The sequence below is a fragment of the Hyperolius riggenbachi genome, chromosome 1 (genome assembly GCF_040937935.1).
Source record: "Hyperolius riggenbachi isolate aHypRig1 chromosome 1, aHypRig1.pri, whole genome shotgun sequence".
In the NCBI taxonomy this organism is placed as follows: Eukaryota; Metazoa; Chordata; class Amphibia; order Anura; family Hyperoliidae; genus Hyperolius; species Hyperolius riggenbachi.
In genome coordinates, this window is record NC_090646.1 from 99,136,323 (window position 1) to 99,156,432 (window position 20,110).

Genomic DNA, 20,110 nt, shown 5'->3' on the forward strand with positions numbered 1-20,110 from the left:
CATGATAGCCAACAAGGCAGGGATGGAAGATCTGGGATTGGTAAGAAAAAGCAAAAGATCGTCGGCAAAAAGATTTAACTTATGCTGAGATCCTGCTAGCTCAAAACCCTGCACCTCCTCTGAGCTGCGTATAATCTGTGCCAGGGGCTCCATGGCCAGGATAAATAAAATGGGTGAGAGAGGACACCCCTGGCGGGTTCCCCTATTTATTGTGAAACTATGAGAGGAGTAACCTGCATAGTGTACCTGGGCAGTAGGATTTGAGTATAAAGCCTGGAGCCAGGACTGGAAAGGGGCACCAAAGCCCCAACGCTGTAGCAAAAAGTATAGGTAGTCCCAAGAAATAGTGTCAAAAGCTTTATATATGTCTATACTTAAACAAACACCAGGGATATTTCTATCTTTCAGGCTATTAAATACCTGGATTGCCAGGTATACCGCATCAGATGCCTGGCGACCTGGTACGAACCCCACCTGGGCTTTGTAAATTATTTGAGGAAGAAAGCGATTGATACGGCTAGCTAGAATCTTGCTAAGAAGTTTAATGTCCACATTAAGTAGCGAAATTGGGCGGAAATCCTTAACTTCGATGGGTTCATCCTCGGATTTAGGTAGCATAGCTATGCTAGCTTGGAGGGAGCTAACCCCAGGGAGGTTGCCTCTTTTATAGTCATTGAACATCTTAGCAAGAAGAGGAGCTATTAGTGGGGCAAATTTTTTATAGAAAAGCGGAGTATACACATCAGGGCCCGGTGACTTAGCACTTTTAAGAGTTTTTATGGCCTCTAGTACTTCATCTGAGGAGACATCTGCATTAAGATTTTCGATAGTAGCGGTAGGAGGCTTTGGGAGATGGACTGAAGAGAAAAAGGACTCAAGCTGTGTTTGGTCGGCTCTGCCCGCTGATTTATAAAGATTTTGGAGGAAACCCTGGAATAGGTCAACTATCTTACAGGGATTAGCCGTAGGGGAATCATTGGGGCCATTGACCCGTCGAGTTGGGGGTTTGTATCTACGGTTTTTAAGTTTATTTGCTAATAAGGTATGGGGCTTATTAGCCCATCTATAATATATATTCTTCCGCCATCTGAGTTGTTTCTCAACTTCTTCACTTAATAGAGAGTCCAATTTTAGCCTCAGCCCATCTCTGATTATTTTATGATTAGAGAAAGGATTAGCCTTCCAATCCCTCTCGGCCTCTTCTAATTTATTGGTTATATCGGAGATATCTTGTAATTTTCGTTTTTTAAGGTGGGTGGCTAAGCTAATGATGTTTCCCCTGACAGAAGCCTTCAAGGCTTCCCAAAGGGTGATTGCAGAGTCAACTGAGTCTGTGTTGAGCTCCAGGTAATCAGTAAGAAAAGAATGGATTTTTTCTAAAGCATCAGGTTTGGATAAGAGGGAGTTATTCAGCCTCCATCTAAAATCCCTGCCTCTGGGTACCATAGATGAGAGCTGGATCTGCACAGGATCATGATCCGACCATGTAACCGACTTGATTTTAGCCGAGGCGACATTAGAAAGGTATGTGGCATGGATGAAAAAATGGTCGATTCTACAGAAGCTCTTATGAGGATTTGAATAAAAGGTGTAATCTCGCGAGGCTGGGCTTAATTCCCGCCAAACATCCAGTAGGTGCCTGTCTGCAAAAAGACGAGCCACAGTGTCAGACTGGGAAAGTGAATAAGAGTGGGGAGCTGCTGTAGAGCCAGAGCTAAATGCTTTATACATCTTCACATCCAGTACCATATTTGTATCTCCACATAATATAAGCAAACCCTAGCTGTGCCGTTCCACAACCTGCAGTAGATGAGATAGAAACCGCTCCTGAAATCTATTCGGAGCATAATAGGAAACGATAGTTAACTTAGTATCAAATAACGTACCATTTAAGAGCAGGTATCTCCCAGTAGGATCAGCGAGAGTATACTCGCTCCTGAAGGGAAGGTCACGTCTAAATGCAATGGAAACACCTCGGACCTTCTCTGCAGTGCAAGCATGATAAGACTGCGGATTATGGCGATTCAAAAAGGAGGGACACCTTGTTCTGGAGAACCTGGTTTCCTGGAGACATACGATATCAGCATGGGAGGATTTGTAATAGTGGAAGGCTTTGCTCCGTTTTTGGGGAGAGTTGAATCCCTGTACATTATGGGTAGTGTTGGGCGAACAGTGTTCGCCACTGTTCAGGTTCTGCAGAACATCACCCTGTTCGGGTGATGTTCGAGTTCGGCCGAACACCTGATGGTGTTCGGCCAAACTGTTCGGCCATATGGCCGAACTAAGAGCGCATGGCCGAACGTTACCCGAACGTTCGGCTAGCGCTGTGATTGGCCGAACGGGTCACGTGGTTCGGACCCGAACGCACTCTGATTGGCCGAACGGGTCACGTGGTTCGGGTAAATAAATACCCGATCCACGTCATTTCTCCGCCATTTGTCTGTGGGTTTAGCTTTGGGTAGGCAGGCAGGGTAGTTCTCTCTCCAGTCAGGCTAGCCAGGGTCCCCCGGTCATTGTGTCGCTGCTGGGAATAGTAGTACACCGCTCAGCCACACTATATAGCATGGTGTTTACTGCCACTCTGTGTGTCTGCTGGGAACAGTAGTACACCGCTCACCCTGTATAGCATTGTGCTCTGTGTCGCTGCTGGGAATAGTAGTACACCGCTCAGCCACACTATATAGCATTGTGTTTGCTGCCACTCTGTGTGTCTGCTGGGAACAGTAGTACACCGCTCACCCTGTATAGCATTGTGTTTACTGCCACTCTGTGTGTCTGCTGGGAACAGTAGTACACCGCTCACCCTGTATAGCATTGTGCTCTGTGTCGCTGCTGGGAATAGTAGTACACCGCTCAGCCACACTATATAGCATTGTGTTTACTGCCACTCTGTGTCTCTGCTGGGAACAGTAGTACACCGCTTACCCTGTATAGCATTGTGCTCTGTGTCGCTGCTGGGAATAGTAGTACACCGCTCAGCCACACTATATAGCATTGTGTTTACTGCCACTCTGTGTGTCTGCTGGGAACAGTAGTACACCGCTCACACTGTATAGCATTGTGCTCTGTGTCGCTGCTGGGAATAGTAGTACACCGCTCACCCACACTATATAGCATTGTGTTTACTGCCACTCTGTGTGTCTGCTGGGAACAGTAGTACACCGCTCACCCTGTATAGCATTGTTAGCTACTGGGTTAGCGTTGCCGGTCCCTGTTTATGGAACCTCTTATCCAGGGCCGGCCCGCTCATGAGGCGGGGTGAAACTTTTGCCTCAGGCGGCAAATTTCCAGGGGCGGCACCTGCCCGTCCGTGGGTGCGGGGAGCCGGCCCGCCGAGCTGGAGGGGTAGCTGGCAGGACGGGGGTATTGGGCCAGCGGCGGGGAGGGGGGTCGGACCCCCCCTCTCTCGCCTGGGTCCCCCGTCCTCCGCTCCCCTCCAGCCTAAATAGAAGCAGCCGTATGTGTAAGAGGCACGGGCGGGGAGACACTCACCTCCTCCTCGCTCCAGCGTGCGCTCCACTGACATCACTTCCTGCAGGACGCTGCAGGAAGTGACGTCAGTGGAGCGCACGCTGGGAAGAGGTGAGTGTCCTCCCCGCCCGTGCCTCTTACACAATACACATACGGTTGCTTCTATTTAGGCTGGAGGGGAGCGGAGGACGGGGGACCCAGGCAAGGGAGGGGGGGGGGTCCGACCCCCCCTCCCCGCCGCTGGCCCAATACCCCCGTCCTGCCAGCTACCCCTCCAGCTCGGCAGCCCCCCAGAGCGCCCCCCCTCGGGGGGGGGGGAGGGGCGGCGGTGACAATTTTTTAAAAATTTGCCTCAGGCGGCAAAAAGTCTAGGGCCGGCCCTGCTCTTATCTTTATTACATTTATGACTGCATGGCGGCAAAAAGCATGCTATCCGCACGCTTTTTGTCCTCATGCAAGGCCTGGGTTGTTGTGTCTCAAAGCGTGGCCTTCTCCTCCTGCGCCTCCTCCTGTTCCATCACGTGTGCTGCTGCTGGGTTAGCGTTTCCGGTCCCTGTTTATGGAACCTCTTATCTTTATTACATTTATGACTGCATGGCGGCAAAAAGCATGCTATCCGCACGCTTTTTGTCCTCATGCAAGGCCTGGGTTGTTGTGTCTCAAAGCGTGGCCTTCTCCTCCTGCGCCTCCTCCTGTTCCATCACGTGTGCTGCTGCTGGGTTAGCGTTGCCGGTCCCTGTTTATGGAACCTCTTATCTTTATTACATTTATGACTGCATGGCGGCAAAATGCATGCTACCTGTGCAAAGAAAACAGACATTTCCCGCATTTTAAAGACAGTTTTCCCTTTGAAACTTTAAAATTGATTTTCTCAAAAACTATAAGCTCTTTTTGCTATTTTTTTTCCTCTTGTACCCACTCCCAAGGTGCACATACCCTGTAAATTTGGGGTATGTAGCATGTAAGGAGGCTTTACAAAGCACGAAAGTTCGGGTCCCCATTGACTTTCATTATGTTCGGAGTTCGGCGCGAACACCCGAACATCGCGGCCATGTTCAGCGAACGTTCGCGAACCGAACATCCAGGTGTTCGCCCAACACTAATTATGGGAGATTATTTTTAGAGTTGGGACTGTCATGCTTGCGCTAGAGAGAGATGCCCGTGAAATAAAACCATGAATAGGGGGCCCATTCCTGATGGATGTTAAATCCTCTGGAACATAATGGGGACTTGCAGAATAGCTGGACCATGGTGGGTTTGAGGGGGGAAACAAGGAAAGAACAGAAGGTAAATAGAGAAGGTGGGAAAAAGAGAGAGAAGAAAGACTGACAGAAAGGAGAAAAACAAACAGACTGGCCAGCTCCACCTCGAGAAATCAGAGGGGGAGGAGGCCAAAAAATTTAACGTGTTTCGGTCTCGGTGTGAAAACACCGGGGCCTGAGTCACGTGGCAAGCGAAAAACATTGCTCGCCTGCTGGGGGAGGGTAAACCCACCCCGACTGCATGGAGTGAACTTTTAACAAAAGATATAACTATAACATGCTACTGTATATATAGAAAACAACACTTATATCAGGCAGACGACCGTGATTAGAAAGGGACCTTACGGCATATAGAGCTAATGAACTATAAGGCTCAGACCAAAGGCCTGGTGTCTCTATTAAAACTGGTTAGTTGCAAAAACAATCATCTTTCTCGCTGGTTTGCGATACAGTCCGACCTAGGAAGGAAAAACATGTGAGGGAATATAAACAAGAAAGGCCCCCTTAAAACAGGGCCTTAACCCAGGAGTTTGAAAGTGAACTGAAGTTCAGACTATAACTACAATAGGATAACACCTTAGCGCAGCGGCCTTGTCCCAAAGCTTGAGTGGCTCATAGAGCCCAGTTAGGTGAAAAGCAAGGAATATCATTAGCGTTCAGCCTGGATAAGAGGATGTAGCCGGTCGGGGTCTTTCTTTGTTTCGAAGCCTGGAGGACCGTTGTGATTTAGCTTTTTCCCACAAGGGTGGCGATTGCGAGGGCTCGGGGCTATGGGACGGAGAGAGAGCAGGCAAAGTCAGCTTTAGGCGTTCCAACTTTTTCTGCGCATCTTCTGGATTGGTCACAGCATGATCCCGGTTGTTGTAGGTGAAAAGTAATTTGAAAGGGAAACCCCATCGGTATTTTATACTGTGAGCCTGGAATATTTTGACAAAGGGCTTCATTTCACGGCATCTTTGGATAGTAGCTGGTGCAATATCAGCAAAGATCTGATAAGGGTGACCTTGAAATACCAGGTCCTCTTTATCCCTGGCCGCACGTAGTATAGCCTCTTTGGTCTTGTAAAAGGTGAACTTCATGATGATGTCCCTAGGGGGGCCTTTTGGTTTGATGGGACCTAAGGATCTGTGGATTCTATCGAATTCCAGCCGCTCTATGGGAATGGCAGGGGCCAGTTCCTGGAAGAGAGCTGTTACTGTGGCTGTAAGATCATCAATACTTTCAGGGAGGCCTTGCACTTGTAGGTTACCCCTGCGAGCCCTGTTCTCAAAGTCTTCCATACGAAGCTGAACTGACTCTAGGTCTTTCTCATGATCATCTATAACAATGTCAGCATTATCCATCCGTCGATCGAGTTCATTTGTTCTGACCCCCAGATCCTTAATTTTTCTAGAGAGGCGAGCAGCCAGCTTACCAGTGGCCTCCTCCAGCTCTCTCTGTAAAATTACCTTGAAGCTGTCCAGGAGTGTTTGATCTCGGGCTGAAAGATGATCGGGGGTCTTGCTCGCAAGGTCTTGCTTCTGCTGCCGGGTTTGTGAAGCGCTGTTTGTAGTAGAACGGCTTTCACCGTCTGTATCACTGTCCGGGCAGTCGGACCCTCCCTTCTGGCTTGCGCCCGGCGCCATCTTAGATCTGCGTGAGCGAGGCTGCTGAGTGGAGGTAGCGCTGGATTCCTCCGTCTGGCTTCCTTTCTTACCACCCATCGGTCTCCGGGTGGCTGCTGACCCGATAGTCGCTTGCGTAGGTGAGTGCAGCAAGGCTAGAGTGTCGCCAGAAGTGCTCCAATGCAGCCGGGGTGTGCAGAGCTCAGTTAGTATGCATCCATCTTGAACGACCGCTAGCCACACCCCCGGACTTTTTTTTTTTTCAACGAAAAGCAAGAGTAAAATTCAATAAACTGTGTTTTTTTTGTGGGCACAACTGTTCCCAGCTGGCACTAAAACTGGGACCAAATATGATGGGCACGGTGGCTGCTGGCAGTGCCTGCTGGCAGTGGTGAGGCAGGTGCACTGTGGCTGGCAACAAAAAAGATGGGCACTGTGGCTGCTGGCAGTGCCTGCTGGCAGTGGTGAGGCAAGTGCACTGTGGCTGGCCTGGCAACAAAAACAATGGGCACAGTGGCTGCAGGCAGTGGGCCGGCAGTGCCTGCTGGCAGTAGTGAGGCTGGGGCCCTGTGGCTGCTGCTGGCAGTGGTGGTGAGGCTGGGGCACTGTGGCTGGCCTGGCTGGCAGTGCTGGCACCTAACCGGTAGCTCTGTCTCCTACCTACCCCAAGCTAAACCCCCATGCGAATTGCGGAGCCAGCGCGCGTTCGGGTATTTATATACCCGAACCACGTGACCCGCTTGGCCAATCACAGCTATGGTCACAGCCAGCTAGGCTGTGTGACCATAGCTGTGGAAAAAGCATCGTCGCAGCTTATTGGCTGCCTGCAAAAGCGCCAATAAGCAAGGGGAGGAGACCGAACAGCGTGGCCGAGCACCATGTGGTGCTTGGCTGTGCTCGACCCGAACCCGAACACACCAATGTTCGGGGAATAACGAACAGTGCCGTGCACTGTTCGATCAACACTAATTCTGATTATGATGATCTTGAGACAGAGCAAACCAACACTAAAGCTAGCGTCTTTAGGTCACATCCAGCAATTTTCCAGCTATGGGTAACTGTTGTAATTGGTGGTATGCATAGCCATAGCACCTCTTACATTCACATTCAGTTTATATCAGTTATTTTGTTTTTTCACCTCTTTTGTTAGCCGTATTCTCCCAACGTATCAATTATTCTTCTTACCAACGTCTAATCCTAACTTCCTTCATAATGTTAGTCCCTACCTGATGCCTAACCCTAGCACCCCCAATATGGATACCTCTCCCCCTAATGATAACCCCCTCCTGATACCTAATCTCCACCCAAGTCCAAAATTTGCATTTGCATTTAACATTGAAGTCAATTGCTGCCCACGTTAGGGCAGCCACTGACATTTCAAAGGAAAAAGGAAAAGGATTTACTTATACACAATTTTATGACTATTTTGCCATTGATTACTCTCCGCCATGCCGCTGTCCAGGTCTTTGGACACTTTGTACACCTTTTTTTAAAATAAATAGTGGCTGCAGTGATGAGCAGAAGGTTTTGTAGTTCTGCTTTAAAGAGAAACTCTGACCAAGAATTGAACTTCATCCCAATCAGTAGCTGATACCCCCTTTTACATGAGAAATCTATTTCTTTTCACAAACAGACCATCAAAGGGCGCTGTATGACTGATATTGTGCTGAAACCCCTCCCACAAGAAACTCTGAGGACGGTGGTACTCCTGGCAGTTTCCTGTCTGTGAACCTTGTTGCATTGTGGGAAATAGCTGTTTACAGCTGTTTCCAACTGCCAAAAAAGCAAGCAGCAGCTACGTGATGCCAGCAGTAAAAATGTAATGTACCATGTAATAAATGTCAGAATGTAAATCAGGGATTTAAAAGATTTTACAATGGGCAAACACTGACTAAATCATTTATACATAATTATTGTAAAAATGAAGCACTTTTTTTATTACAGTATTTTCACTGGAGTTCCTCTTTAAGACATAGTGAACAGAGGTAACAGAATAGTTTCCACTTAACGCCTTACAGTCAAAAATTGACTGCATTCTCGCATTCTGTTATAACTACTAAAATAGAAAATTGTGGTATTGATCCGCCGATACACAGGTCATTGCCAAACATAATATTTCTTTGATTTTTATTGTGCTACTTTGCTTGCCTGCCTCTGTTTATTTTCTCGAACGCTTTAAATTTCACCATGCATAAACAAAGCTAATAAACACTGCCCCGCTCGGATGCGAGGCGAATATTAATCCGCTGCCGGTACAGGGTCGCTTTTTCGCTGGCAGAAATTCTAAAAAAAAACTTCTTATGAATTTATTTGCAGGGTGAAGGCTTTTGTCTGCACTGCTTGTGGGCTACTATTACCGTTTCACATTCCCGCGGCAGACAAAGGCATGATAGATGACTTCTGATTTATCTGTTAACTTTAAATTACCATGGAAACAAATTGTACTTTATTTATCTGCCACATTGTAACAGGTTTTGAAAGAATGATTGCAATCACTGCAAAACAATTCTGGAGAGATGTATAACGGGACCAAAGCCATCTGCAAACAAACAATTTCCTCAGAGCCTATCCAGTAATGGGAACAAGGCTCTGCTGAATCCTTCAGGTGCTGTTGTGATAGATCTGCACTCCTAATCTGGGAGGAATCTACAGTTATGAAATAGGTTAGTGCTATGCTGAGACATCATTTGTTTGTTTGGCCTCCTCAGCTCATGTATCTCCATTCCGAGTTTCCATTACATACAAAAGGCAATATCTGTAATGGCACAAGGCAATTATAGGTTTAGTGTGAATACCGGCCCAAGGAATAATGTGTACTGTAATGATGGAGGGATAGAGAGAATAATATTAAACCTGTTCTTCTCAGCAAGCATTAGTAATTAAAGTGAACCGAGCACCATTTTTAGCACCCAGTGCATCTCAATAGCACTGTAACAAACGTTGGAGAGGCAGCCACGGTAAACAGCGTTACCGCCGAAGCTGCCTCCAGCTCCCTGTCTAGAAATGTATCCGTGCCTCAGGCATCTAGCACGCCGAGGACGGGTCTGTCAGTTGCACATAGGGTTGCTCTGTCGCGTGCGCGCGCACAGACAGGACATTTATGTGGGGAGGAGGCGTGTCAGCTGACCGGCCGGTCGGCTGACGTCAAAGGAGACGCTCGCCGCTACTCATTGGCTGATAGGAGGGGGCGTGCCAGAAGGGTCTCCTCTGCTTCAAAAGCCTAGCTGAATCACTCGCAACTTGTCTGCTGTTGCGAATACTCTGTGTTAGCGCTCAGACCCTTAGATAGTTCCGGTGTGCTTTGATCCGGGAGGAAACCGGGGATTTCACACAAGATAGGAATAGTTTGATAGCCTTAAAGAGACACTGAAGCGAAAAAAAATATATGATATAATGAATTGGTTGTGTACTATGAATAATTACTAGAAGATTAGCAGCAAAGAAAATATTCTCATATTTTTATTTTCAGGTATATAGTGTTTTTTCTAACATTGCATTATTCTATAATATGTGCAGATTACACAACACTCAGCATTCAAAATGAGTCTTTCAGAGCAGTCTGTGAAGTAATGAACTCTCCTCTAGCAGAGGAAAAGTAAACAGTTCAATTACAGTTGAGATAATAAAAGTCAGATAACAGCCCTCTCCACGACTAAGTTAGTCGGAGAGCTTAATAGCTTTTTTGCATAGAGATAACAACTGGAGTTTCTCAACTCTTCCTGTACTGGAAACAATTACACTGATGTATCTGATCTTAATGTTTTTTTTCTTAGCTGTACTACACATACAAATCATAATATCATCATTTTTTTTTCGCTTCAGTGTCTCTTTAAAGATTATACATTACTGTGTTATTATTTGTGCATGACTCTGGCTCATTCTGACTACTCTTCTGCTCAGTGATTCTGTACCTCTACCCATCTGATCTTGCTGCCGACTCTGCCTGTTTATACCTTCCAGTCTCTGCCTTCCGATTTTGTACTGCATCTGTCTGTCTGTTGCCAACCCGATCTGTCTGACCACTCTACACTCAACAGAGGGCCCTGGACTCTGGTGAGAGGCGCTGTACTGTTAGTACCCACCAGCTCCTCTGGTGAGGTATTGCTAAACCTATCAGTACTACTGTTGCACCAATCACACATTGCTATTTGTTGTCACCTCAGCTTCTGATATACCGGTATTATAGGTGATTCTGCAGATCACCATATAATCAGGTATATATCTGCATTATAGGTGATACTGCAGATCACCTTATAATCAGAATTCTGTTCTTTGCTGACACAAATCGTTACAAGCACATTAAAAATGCATGCCAACAATGTGCCTCATTATAAAAAAACCTTCAATTTTACCCTTTTTTTACATTTAAAAGTTTAGTGGAGGTTTAATTTGCCCACTTCTGTGGCCTGCAGAAATTTCAGGCAGGTAAGGACTAATGTAATTGTTTTATTGGACACATTACCAGAGAGTAAACAATACCTTTCATCAACAGAGAGAGGTGGGTCATTAGGACAACTGCTTTAAAGAGTTTACAGAAGTTACAGATGCTATCTTCACACCTTCCCTCTGGATAAATAATGGGCAGCTAGAAGGGGAGGAGGGAAGATGGCAGCACCTATAGCTATTAGAAACCAGGATAAATTCCAAGGGAAAAAAGTTCCCTTTAAATAATGGTGTAGTGAGACTGGGAAGAGGGCTGCTAATACTGGGGGCACATCTGCTACCTATACTGAAGAGGAGGCTGCTTATACTGGGGGCACATCTGCTACCTATACTGAAGAGGGGGCTGCTTATACTGGGGGCATATCTGCTACCTATACTGAAGAGGGGGCTGCTTATACTGGGGGCATATCTGCTACCTATGCTGAAGAGGGGGCTGCTTATACTGGGGCACAGTGCAGAAGAATGTACATTGCCCAGTCAACTCCCATCCCATAGGTTAGGGGCAGGTGGCATTTCTCAAGAGTACTTGGACCCAGGGCCGGGCCTAAGCAGAGGAGAGAGAGGCTCCAGCCTAAGGGCGCAGTATAGGAGCGGGGAGCACAACTCACTCAGCTATCATTGCCCTATTGTGTTTGAAGCATAGGGAAATAAGAAAAGGGGATGCAAGGGAGTAACTGCAAGCCAGATAACTAGAGAGTACAGTGTTGGGGGGGTTGGGGGCCCTGGGGCGCCTCTTAGTGTGATAGCAATCAGTGTGTGACGGCTGGGGTGGGAGGGATGGAGGGGCGCACTTACTTTGGTGTCTCAGCCTTGGGTGCTGGAGGACCTTGTCCCGGCTCTGCCTGGACCTGATGACTCCATCAAAATTCTGTTATGGGGCCTCATAATCTCTAACTGCGCCTTCGGAACAAAATGTCAAAATGTTCACAATAGCGATCTGTACATGCATTTGGGAATTCAGAGTTAAAACCTATCTACAAAGGAATTCTAATTTCTTTCATTTACATACTTTTACATACTTTCAAATGAAAATTTCACAAAGAAAGCAGTCAGTAGTACCACCTTGAAAAATTGCTGCTGACGAGAGATATACCATTCTTCAGCTTGCATAAAATCTGTCAGGGCTGTGATGCTGTAACAAAATCTCAGATAAGGAAATTCTAAAGGGTCTGTGTAAAAAGCAGGCAAACACTCATGGAAGGTGCCAGTATCTCAGCAGAAACAAAAGCACTTTTCAGATTGCTAGATACTGTATATAACAGTGGAGATCTGCTGAAATGTTCATCTCTTTTATTAGAGATCCATCTTACCCCCCCCCCCCTTTCCGCTCACTCCCCTTTAAAGTAAACCAGAGCTGAATAAATAAGAAAAATTGATACTTACCCGCTGCTTCCTCCAGCAGCATAAAGACTTGTGAGTCCCTCGGCATCCTCTCGCGGTCTGCCGTTCAGCCGTGATCAGCCCTGGTAACTGTCTCACTCACGTCCAGTCTGGGTCTTCTGCGCATGCATGGTAGGTCAACGCATGCGCAGACGACCAAGACTGGAATGTGACTGAGACAGTTAACAGGGCTGATCGCGGCTGAATGGCAGACCGTGGGAGGACGCCGAGGGACTCACACGTGTTTATGCTGCTGGAGGAAGCAGCGGGTAAGTATTGATTTTTCTTATTTATTCAGCTCTGGTACACTTCAAGTAAGTGGTGTATTCACTAGCTCACCACCAGGAGAAATAATAAGCTCCATACACAATAACAAATACCCTCTTCTCCCGCTAATTTAGTAGACAGAGTGGCATCGCTGGAATCAATTTATAGTATAGGAAGTGGACACAAAAAATGGTAGGAGATGTGTGCCAACTGACAAGCACAAAACTTCCAATATAATCAAAGGGTATCACATTTATCAAATGTCAAAGGATTGCATTAATAGCATAAACAATTAAGGCTAAAAATTAGAGTGGCATCACTGGGTCTCATTGTCTGGCCTTGCATATAACAGGAACATTGTGAGTTGCAGTTTATGATTAAGAACAACTTAAAGTGTACCCAAAGCCAACCTCCGGTTCAAAAGCACATACTTACCTAAGAAGATGGAAGCCTCTGGATACTTTAGAGGCTTCCCACGGCATCCTCCGGTCTCCTGTTGCTGATGCTGAGCTCAGACCCCCCCAAAGGCTACCGACAAAAGCCTGTCGGTAAGAACATTGGGACCACTCTCCTTTTCAGGCACGAGGGTGGCCTACTGTGCCTGACTGAGTATGTCCATGTCTGAGCAGTACTGTAAGCCAGAAGAGAAGCACAGCCCTTATGTTAAAGAGAACCCGAGGTGTGTTTAAAGAATGTTATCTGCATACAGAGGCTGGATCTGCCTATACAGCCCAGCCTCTGTTGCTATCCCTAACCCCACTAAGGTCCCCCTGCACTCTGCAATCCCTCATAAATCACAGCCACGCCACGAAAAATGAGTTTCACTTACCTGGGGCTTCTACCAGCCCCATGCAGCCATCCTGTGCCCTCGTAGTCACTCACTGCTGCTCCAGTCCCCCGCCACCAACTAGTTTCATTTTTGCCGACCTTGGGGTCGGTGGGCCGCATTTCATCTATTTTTACACATTCCCGCTGGTGCAGGAACATTAACACATACATTTTTTAGCGTTAGCGGTGCAGCACAAAACATTTTTAGCATTGCATTGCAGCAGGAATGCGTAAAAATGGACGCAATGCGGCCCGCCGACCTACGAGGGCACAGGGTGGCTGCATGGGGCTGGTAGAAGCCCCAGGTAAGTGAAACTCATTTTTTTTTTGCCTGACAATTCCATTAAGCCTAAATTGGAGGAGAAGGATCATTGTTCTCGGTTTTGTAAGTAAAGGCATCCTTTATATGTCAAAATTTCAGTATATGATGATAAGTTTCTTGAATTTCCCCCTGCCTTCACTGAGATTTAGAGCTAGTGTAAGGAAGAAATAGTACTTCTCATATTTTATTGCTGTCAGTGTCCCCATAGGACAGACCCTTTCACCCACTGTCTTCATGAAGCCTCCTACATAACAGTTTTCTGCCTGCAAGTTTTAATATCTTATGGATAACCAATTTCTTTCTTTTTCATCTTTTGCAGCAGCATAATAGAAGCAGACATACCTCTGCAGACTTTATTATTGATGGACCCTGAAGCAGTAGTTTACGATTACACAGTATGAGGTTTGCCAGACATCAGTTGTGTACAGGGCGATGCTTGTGACGGTTTCACTGAAGGCAAGAAAAGCAACCTATACTTTTTGTTTGGTGATTTGTAAAAGTTTGTTTATTGTGTATTTCGCTACTGGGTGCCCAGACAAGGCTTACCCATGACTCCCTTTACTTTGGTTTCCAGCAGATTTTCATTGTAGAACTTGTCAAGAACCGGCCCGCGGCACGCCTGCGTATACGGTTCCCGACTGCGGGTTTGACCAGATTAAGCGGGGAACAGCCTTATTTAAGCTACAAACAAGGCTGGAACCCCTCAAAACACCTCTCACTGCCACCACTAGCGTTGCTAGACACTTCCACTCTGCTGTCGAGTCCTCAGCGCGCACTCCGCGTTTTCGTATTTGGGTCAGCTTTGCGCTTAGGCCAAATACGGGAACGCCACGCACCCACACACACACACAGTTGCAATCTTACACTGTCGTGAAGCAAAGACCCACTAACAGTCGTTCCGAACGATACTGTTAGCTACTCGCACTGGCGTTGTTCGTACGTTGGGTCAGCTGCGCGCTTAGGCCAACGTATGACAAACGCCCCCACACACAATGCAATTACAATTTCCTACGGTAGTGTTGCTCAAGCGTACAATTAGGCATGAACTTATACACGGTTACACTTCAGTCTCTTCTAGGCTATGAGTGTTAGTTTAGTACGGCAGAAGTCAAACTTATTAAATAATAATTTAATATTTCAGAAAAAACATAGAACAGTGCAGAACTGAATATATACAAAAAGATTACAAAAAAAACAAAGTAAAAATAGTTACAAGATAAAATGTACAAAGATAACACACAAAGCGATTTTGCTTACCAAAATAAACGGGAAATAAACGTACCAGCGTATCGATCTGGTGTTGTTGCGGGCGGTACGCACTTCTGGTCAGGAACCAGGTTAGTTCTAGCCGTGTGAGCTACCTCCAAGAACTACAAGTTGTGGCTATCCTAGCTGCGGTTTTATACTATGAAATACGCCTGGAGGCTGTAAGCCTGTGTGGACGGGGGGAAGCTAGATTTAATAACATCCTCAGACATAATTTGATTTCCCAGAGATCTGACATCCACATGTGAACAGTGTCCTATACAACAAAAGACTTTGTTAACCTCCAATCTCCCCAGGTTACAGGTGACAATTGATTAAGGCTTTCACATTGCAGCAGGATGTCCTGTGTGATCTGCTTCAAAGCAACTGTCTGATTAAGTGTTTCCTAATTACCTGTTTTCTGGCTGTCCAGAGGAACTGTATGCTAATGTCCCAGCCCCCTGCTTCCAGAGAAATTCAATGCAACTGTAGTACAGCCAGATAACCATCCCTTCAAAGCAGAATACACATGTGAGATATAGCAGACAGAAAATGACAGAGATATGTTCCTGTATTTCCTAATATCATCAGCACCTCAATATATTCCTGACACGCCCCCTCTTCCAGACGGCGCCGGCAGATGATTCTAACGAATCGTCCTGCCAAAGCCGACACTGACGGCCGGGCCTGGGGGGGTAACTCCTTAGCTCCAAGCTACAGGAATGGAAAAGTTGGTCAGGTTGCTGCAATGTGTCGTTGCCCTTGGCAACCTGACGTAACCAACCAGGGGAATGCGAGTCAGTGACAACCGTGAATTTGCGACCATAGAGACAGTGCTGCAGCTGGGGAAGGGTTCCAACCGTCGCTACACGCACTTCCTCTATAGTGGCAGGAGCTATCTCTCGGTCCCTTTGGGGAACGATTATCTGCCGGTCTGCCTCCTCCACTTCGGACAGCTCAGAGGGAATAACTCCCCAGGACCCTCTCAGCCCGCCCCTCCCAGCTGGTGACCTGCTGGCTAGCCCCCTGAGCTCTTCCAGGCTGCTGTCAAATCGAACAGCCCCAGAGAGCTCAGTGCTGCCTGTCACACATTCCAGGAAGGCTGCAGACGGAGAGGCTCCTGGGCCCTCCGGGCCAGGTTCCGGATTGGATGTGGCTGACCCAGCAACATTTGCCACTTCGGTGGACAGTCCCTGTGCTGTAGACCCACTAGCGCTGCGGGTTACCACTGCAGCTGAGGGAGCGTCCACATTAGACGTATCATAAACCACATCACCTTTGGTCTTAAAAACATCGGAAGGGTGAAGACCCGGCCTGGTGCCGTCTGCCCCTTCAGTGGGCAATCCATCTGCTGCAGCCCAGCGACCATTGCTGGTTACTCCTGCAGCCGACGGAGTGTCCACAGGACAAGCATCATTATGTAGCACAACACATATGATATCAACATTATCCGTCTTATACATATTGACATTTAGAACATCACATAAAACATCCACATTATCTGTATCATTACACACATTGCTACTCAGCACTTTACAAGTAGCCTCAACAGTTCCTGCATCGATCACCTCGATAGTCCGTGTGTCATGAATGACATCATCAGTTTCTGCATTCTCCATATCAACATGTCCCACTCCAGGCCTAGGCACTGGAGAATCACTAGGGCTGGCTCCTAGCACACAGTCCATAGCCCCTGGGGCCTCACCAGCACTCCCCACTTGCACTGCGTTATCAAATAGTACCTTGCAAGAGTCCTGAACTTCTGCTGGGGATGCAGGCTCCACGGTGGTTGGATTAGGCTCATACCGGGCTACTAACCGTCCCAGGTCAGTACCCAGCAAAACGTTGGTGGGGATTTTGTCAGTTACCCCAACTTCTTTCAGTCCACTGCCGGCCCCCCAATCCAGGTGGACCAAGGCGGTGGGTATGGCTGGGGTGACACCCCCAATTCCTCTGACAGCAATCATTTTCCCAGGTATGTACTGCTCTGGGTTCACAAGCTGGGGATGTATGAGAGTCACTTCTGCTCCAGTGTCTCTCAGCCCAGTGGCAACTGTACCCCCAACCGTGACAAGCTGCAGATTCTCTGCATAGCCAGTAGCATTCCTGGTAGCACACAAAGCCGTTGGGACTTCACTGGGGTTTGAGGCCTCACTGGATTTTGGGGCCTCCCTCTTCCTCTCTGGGCAAGTCGTGCGGATATGACCCACCCTGTCACATACAAAGCATTTCCGAGTGTCAGGTTGCTTGAATCCAGGAGACAGCGGTGCTTGCCTCCTCTGGGTGCTGGGTGAAACAGGTTTAGCAATCTGTTCTCCTCTCCAGCTGGGCGTAGTAGTCCTCCGGGACTCAGGTGCTCTATGGGCGGTGTAGGAATCGGCCATTTCCGCAGCCTCATCCACTGTCTTTGGTTCTCGATCCAGCACAAACAGCCGGACCTCAACAGGACAGGTGTGGAGGAACTGGTCTTTTATCATCAGTTCCTGCAGGGCATCTAAAGTTTCCACTGACAGTCCTTTTACCCACTGCTGGAAGGCAGTGCGCAGGTTGCAAGCATGATCCAGGTAGCTGTCATTAGGACCTCTCTGCACTGTCCTGAAACGTTTGCGATACACTTCTGGCGTGAGGTGGTATCGCGCAATAATGGCTTTCTTAATTGCCTCAAAGTCTGTTTCTTCCTCCTGGGGGAGACTCACAAACGCCTCCAGGGCCTTGCCTCTCAGCCCTGGTGTGAGGTATCTTGCCCACTGCTCACGGGGCACCCCATACTGCCGACAAGTCCTTTCAAACCCCTGTAGGAAAGTGTCTATGTCAGAGTCCTTGTCCATAGCGGGGAACTTATCCAGGGGGATTCTGTGGACTCGCTCACCTTCGCGTTCTGCGGGTCCAGCAGACCGGTTCTGCTGCTGAAGTTTAGCCAGCTCCAGCTGGTGTTGCCGTTCAGCTCTTCCCTCCTCTGCCCGGAGTCTGTCCCTCTCGGCCTGGAGTCGCTGGGCAGCTTGTTCCCTCTCTGCTTGTCGTATTTCCCTCTCTGCTTGCCGATGTTCCAGAATCAGCTTTAGGCGCAGTTCGGGCTCAGCCGAACCTAGTAGCTGTAGGTCGGCTTCCAGAGATGTCATCTCCGTGTTAGGTGGATCATCCAGGACATCGTCTCCACTCGCATCCTGTGGCGGGAGCGATTCCTCCTCTGGCGTGTCGTGAGCTGCACCTGCTGACGTTGAAGCACGGGCTCGTTCTGCCTCATCATGCTCCTCGAGCGCACGAACTAACTGCTCCTTAGTCTGGCCGCTCACCGTCTCGATGCCTTTGTGCTCACACAGGTTGAGTAGTATCTCTTTGTTTTGCCTTGCATAGCTGGATGCTTTCTGAGCCATCGTGTTGCACAAAATAAAAAGAAAAAAAAAAAAAGGGGGGGAGGGAAAGCAAACACCAAGTGTGTATCTTTGAACAAAAAAAAAAACGTATATAGATTCTGCACTGAGTAGACTTCTGTAGGCTAGTTGCTTCTAGCAAGCTTCCAGCCTTTAGTACTCAGAATAGCGAGCTAAACTGCGTACTAATGTACTAAACGATGCCACCACTGCCAGCCAATTATGTCAAGAACCGGCCCGCGGCACGCCTGCGTATACGGTTCCCGACTGCGGGTTTGACCAGATTAAGCGGGGAACAGCCTTATTTAAGCTACAAACAAGGCTGGAACCCCTCAAAACACCTCTCACTGCCACCACTAGCGTTGCTAGACACTTCCACTCTGCTGTCGAGTCCTCAGCGCGCACTCCGCGTTTTCGTATTTGGGTCAGCTTTGCGCTTAGGCCAAATACGGGAACGCCACGCACCCACACACACACACAGTTGCAATCTTACACTGTCGTGAAGCAAAGACCCACTAACAGTCGTTCCGAACGATACTGTTAGCTACTCGCACTGGCGTTGTTCGTACGTTGGGTCAGCTGCGCGCTTAGGCCAACGTATGACAAACGCCCCCACACACAATGCAATTACAATTTCCTACGGTAGTGTTGCTCAAGCGTACAATTAGGCATGAACTTATACACGGTTACACTTCAGTCTCTTCTAGGCTATGAGTGTTAGTTTAGTACGGCAGAAGTCAAACTTATTAAATAATAATTTAATATTTCAGAAAAAACATAGAACAGTGCAGAACTGAATATATACAAAAAGATTACAAAAAAAACAAAGTAAAAATAGTTACAAGATAAAATGTACAAAGATAACACACAAAGCGATTTTGCTTACCAAAATAAACGGGAAATAAACGTACCAGCGTATCGATCTGGTGTTGTTGCGGGCGGTACGCACTTCTGGTCAGGAACCAGGTTAGTTCTAGCCGTGTGAGCTACCTCCAAGAACTACAAGTTGTGGACTTTCCTAGCTGCGGTTTTATACTATGAAATACGCCTGGAGGCTGTAAGCCTGTGTGGACGGGGGGAAGCTAGATTTAATAACATCCTCAGACATAATTTGATTTCCCAGAGATCTGACATCCACATGTGAACAGTGTCCTATACAACAAAAGACTTTGTTAACCTCCAATCTCCCCAGGTTACAGGTGACAATTGATTAAGGCTTTCACATTGCAGCAGGATGTCCTGTGTGATCTGCTTCAAAGCAACTGTCTGATTAAGTGTTTCCTAATTACCTGTTTTCTGGCTGTCCAGAGGAACTGTATGCTAATGTCCCAGCCCCCTGCTTCCAGAGAAATTCAATGCAACTGTAGTACAGCCAGATAACCATCCCTTCAAAGCAGAATACACATGTGAGATATAGCAGACACAAAATGACAGAGATATGTTCCTGTATTTCCTAATATCATCAGCACCTCAATATATTCCTGACAGAACTATAAAAGTCTTTCTTCTTCTATTATTACATTTTATATAGGAACATCTGTAAATGCAAAAGCCTATGATGTAACCTGTCCATTGGAGCCTTGCTTGGGGTGTTCCCTATACAGCTCCAAAAGGCCTAAAGAAAGGTGAAACATATTTTTCTATTAACTTTAGGGGCAAGGAAAGGTCATCTGTCAGGGTTTTATAAATGTTCACAGGAAAATAACAGAGACATAACGTTAGCCCCCGCAACTCCACATAATCGCGGGGGGACTTTAAAGCCAGCCCTATTCTGCCCATGCTCAATTTGCTGAGCAGTGTAGGCATAGCTTTGTCAGAGGGACAGTCCCTCTTTGGGAACTAAATCCCTTTATCCATCTTTCTTTCTTGTGTGTTCCTCTTCCAGGACTAACATACAGATCTATGTAACCATACATA

General features: G+C 47.3%; 1 protein-coding gene across 1 annotated transcript; it reads right to left on the reverse strand.

Annotated features, from left to right (window-relative positions):
• Positions 1 to 9,041: 9,041 nt before the first annotated feature.
• LOC137557448 (uncharacterized) lies at positions 9,042 to 18,178 on the reverse strand (the record flags this gene model as incomplete). Its single annotated transcript, XM_068271689.1, has 3 exons — positions 9,042 to 9,092; positions 16,598 to 17,776; positions 17,819 to 18,178. Coding segments are annotated over 3 exons (1,590 nt in total), but the record flags the coding sequence as incomplete, so codon positions are not given.
• Positions 18,179 to 20,110: the final 1,932 nt, after the last annotated feature.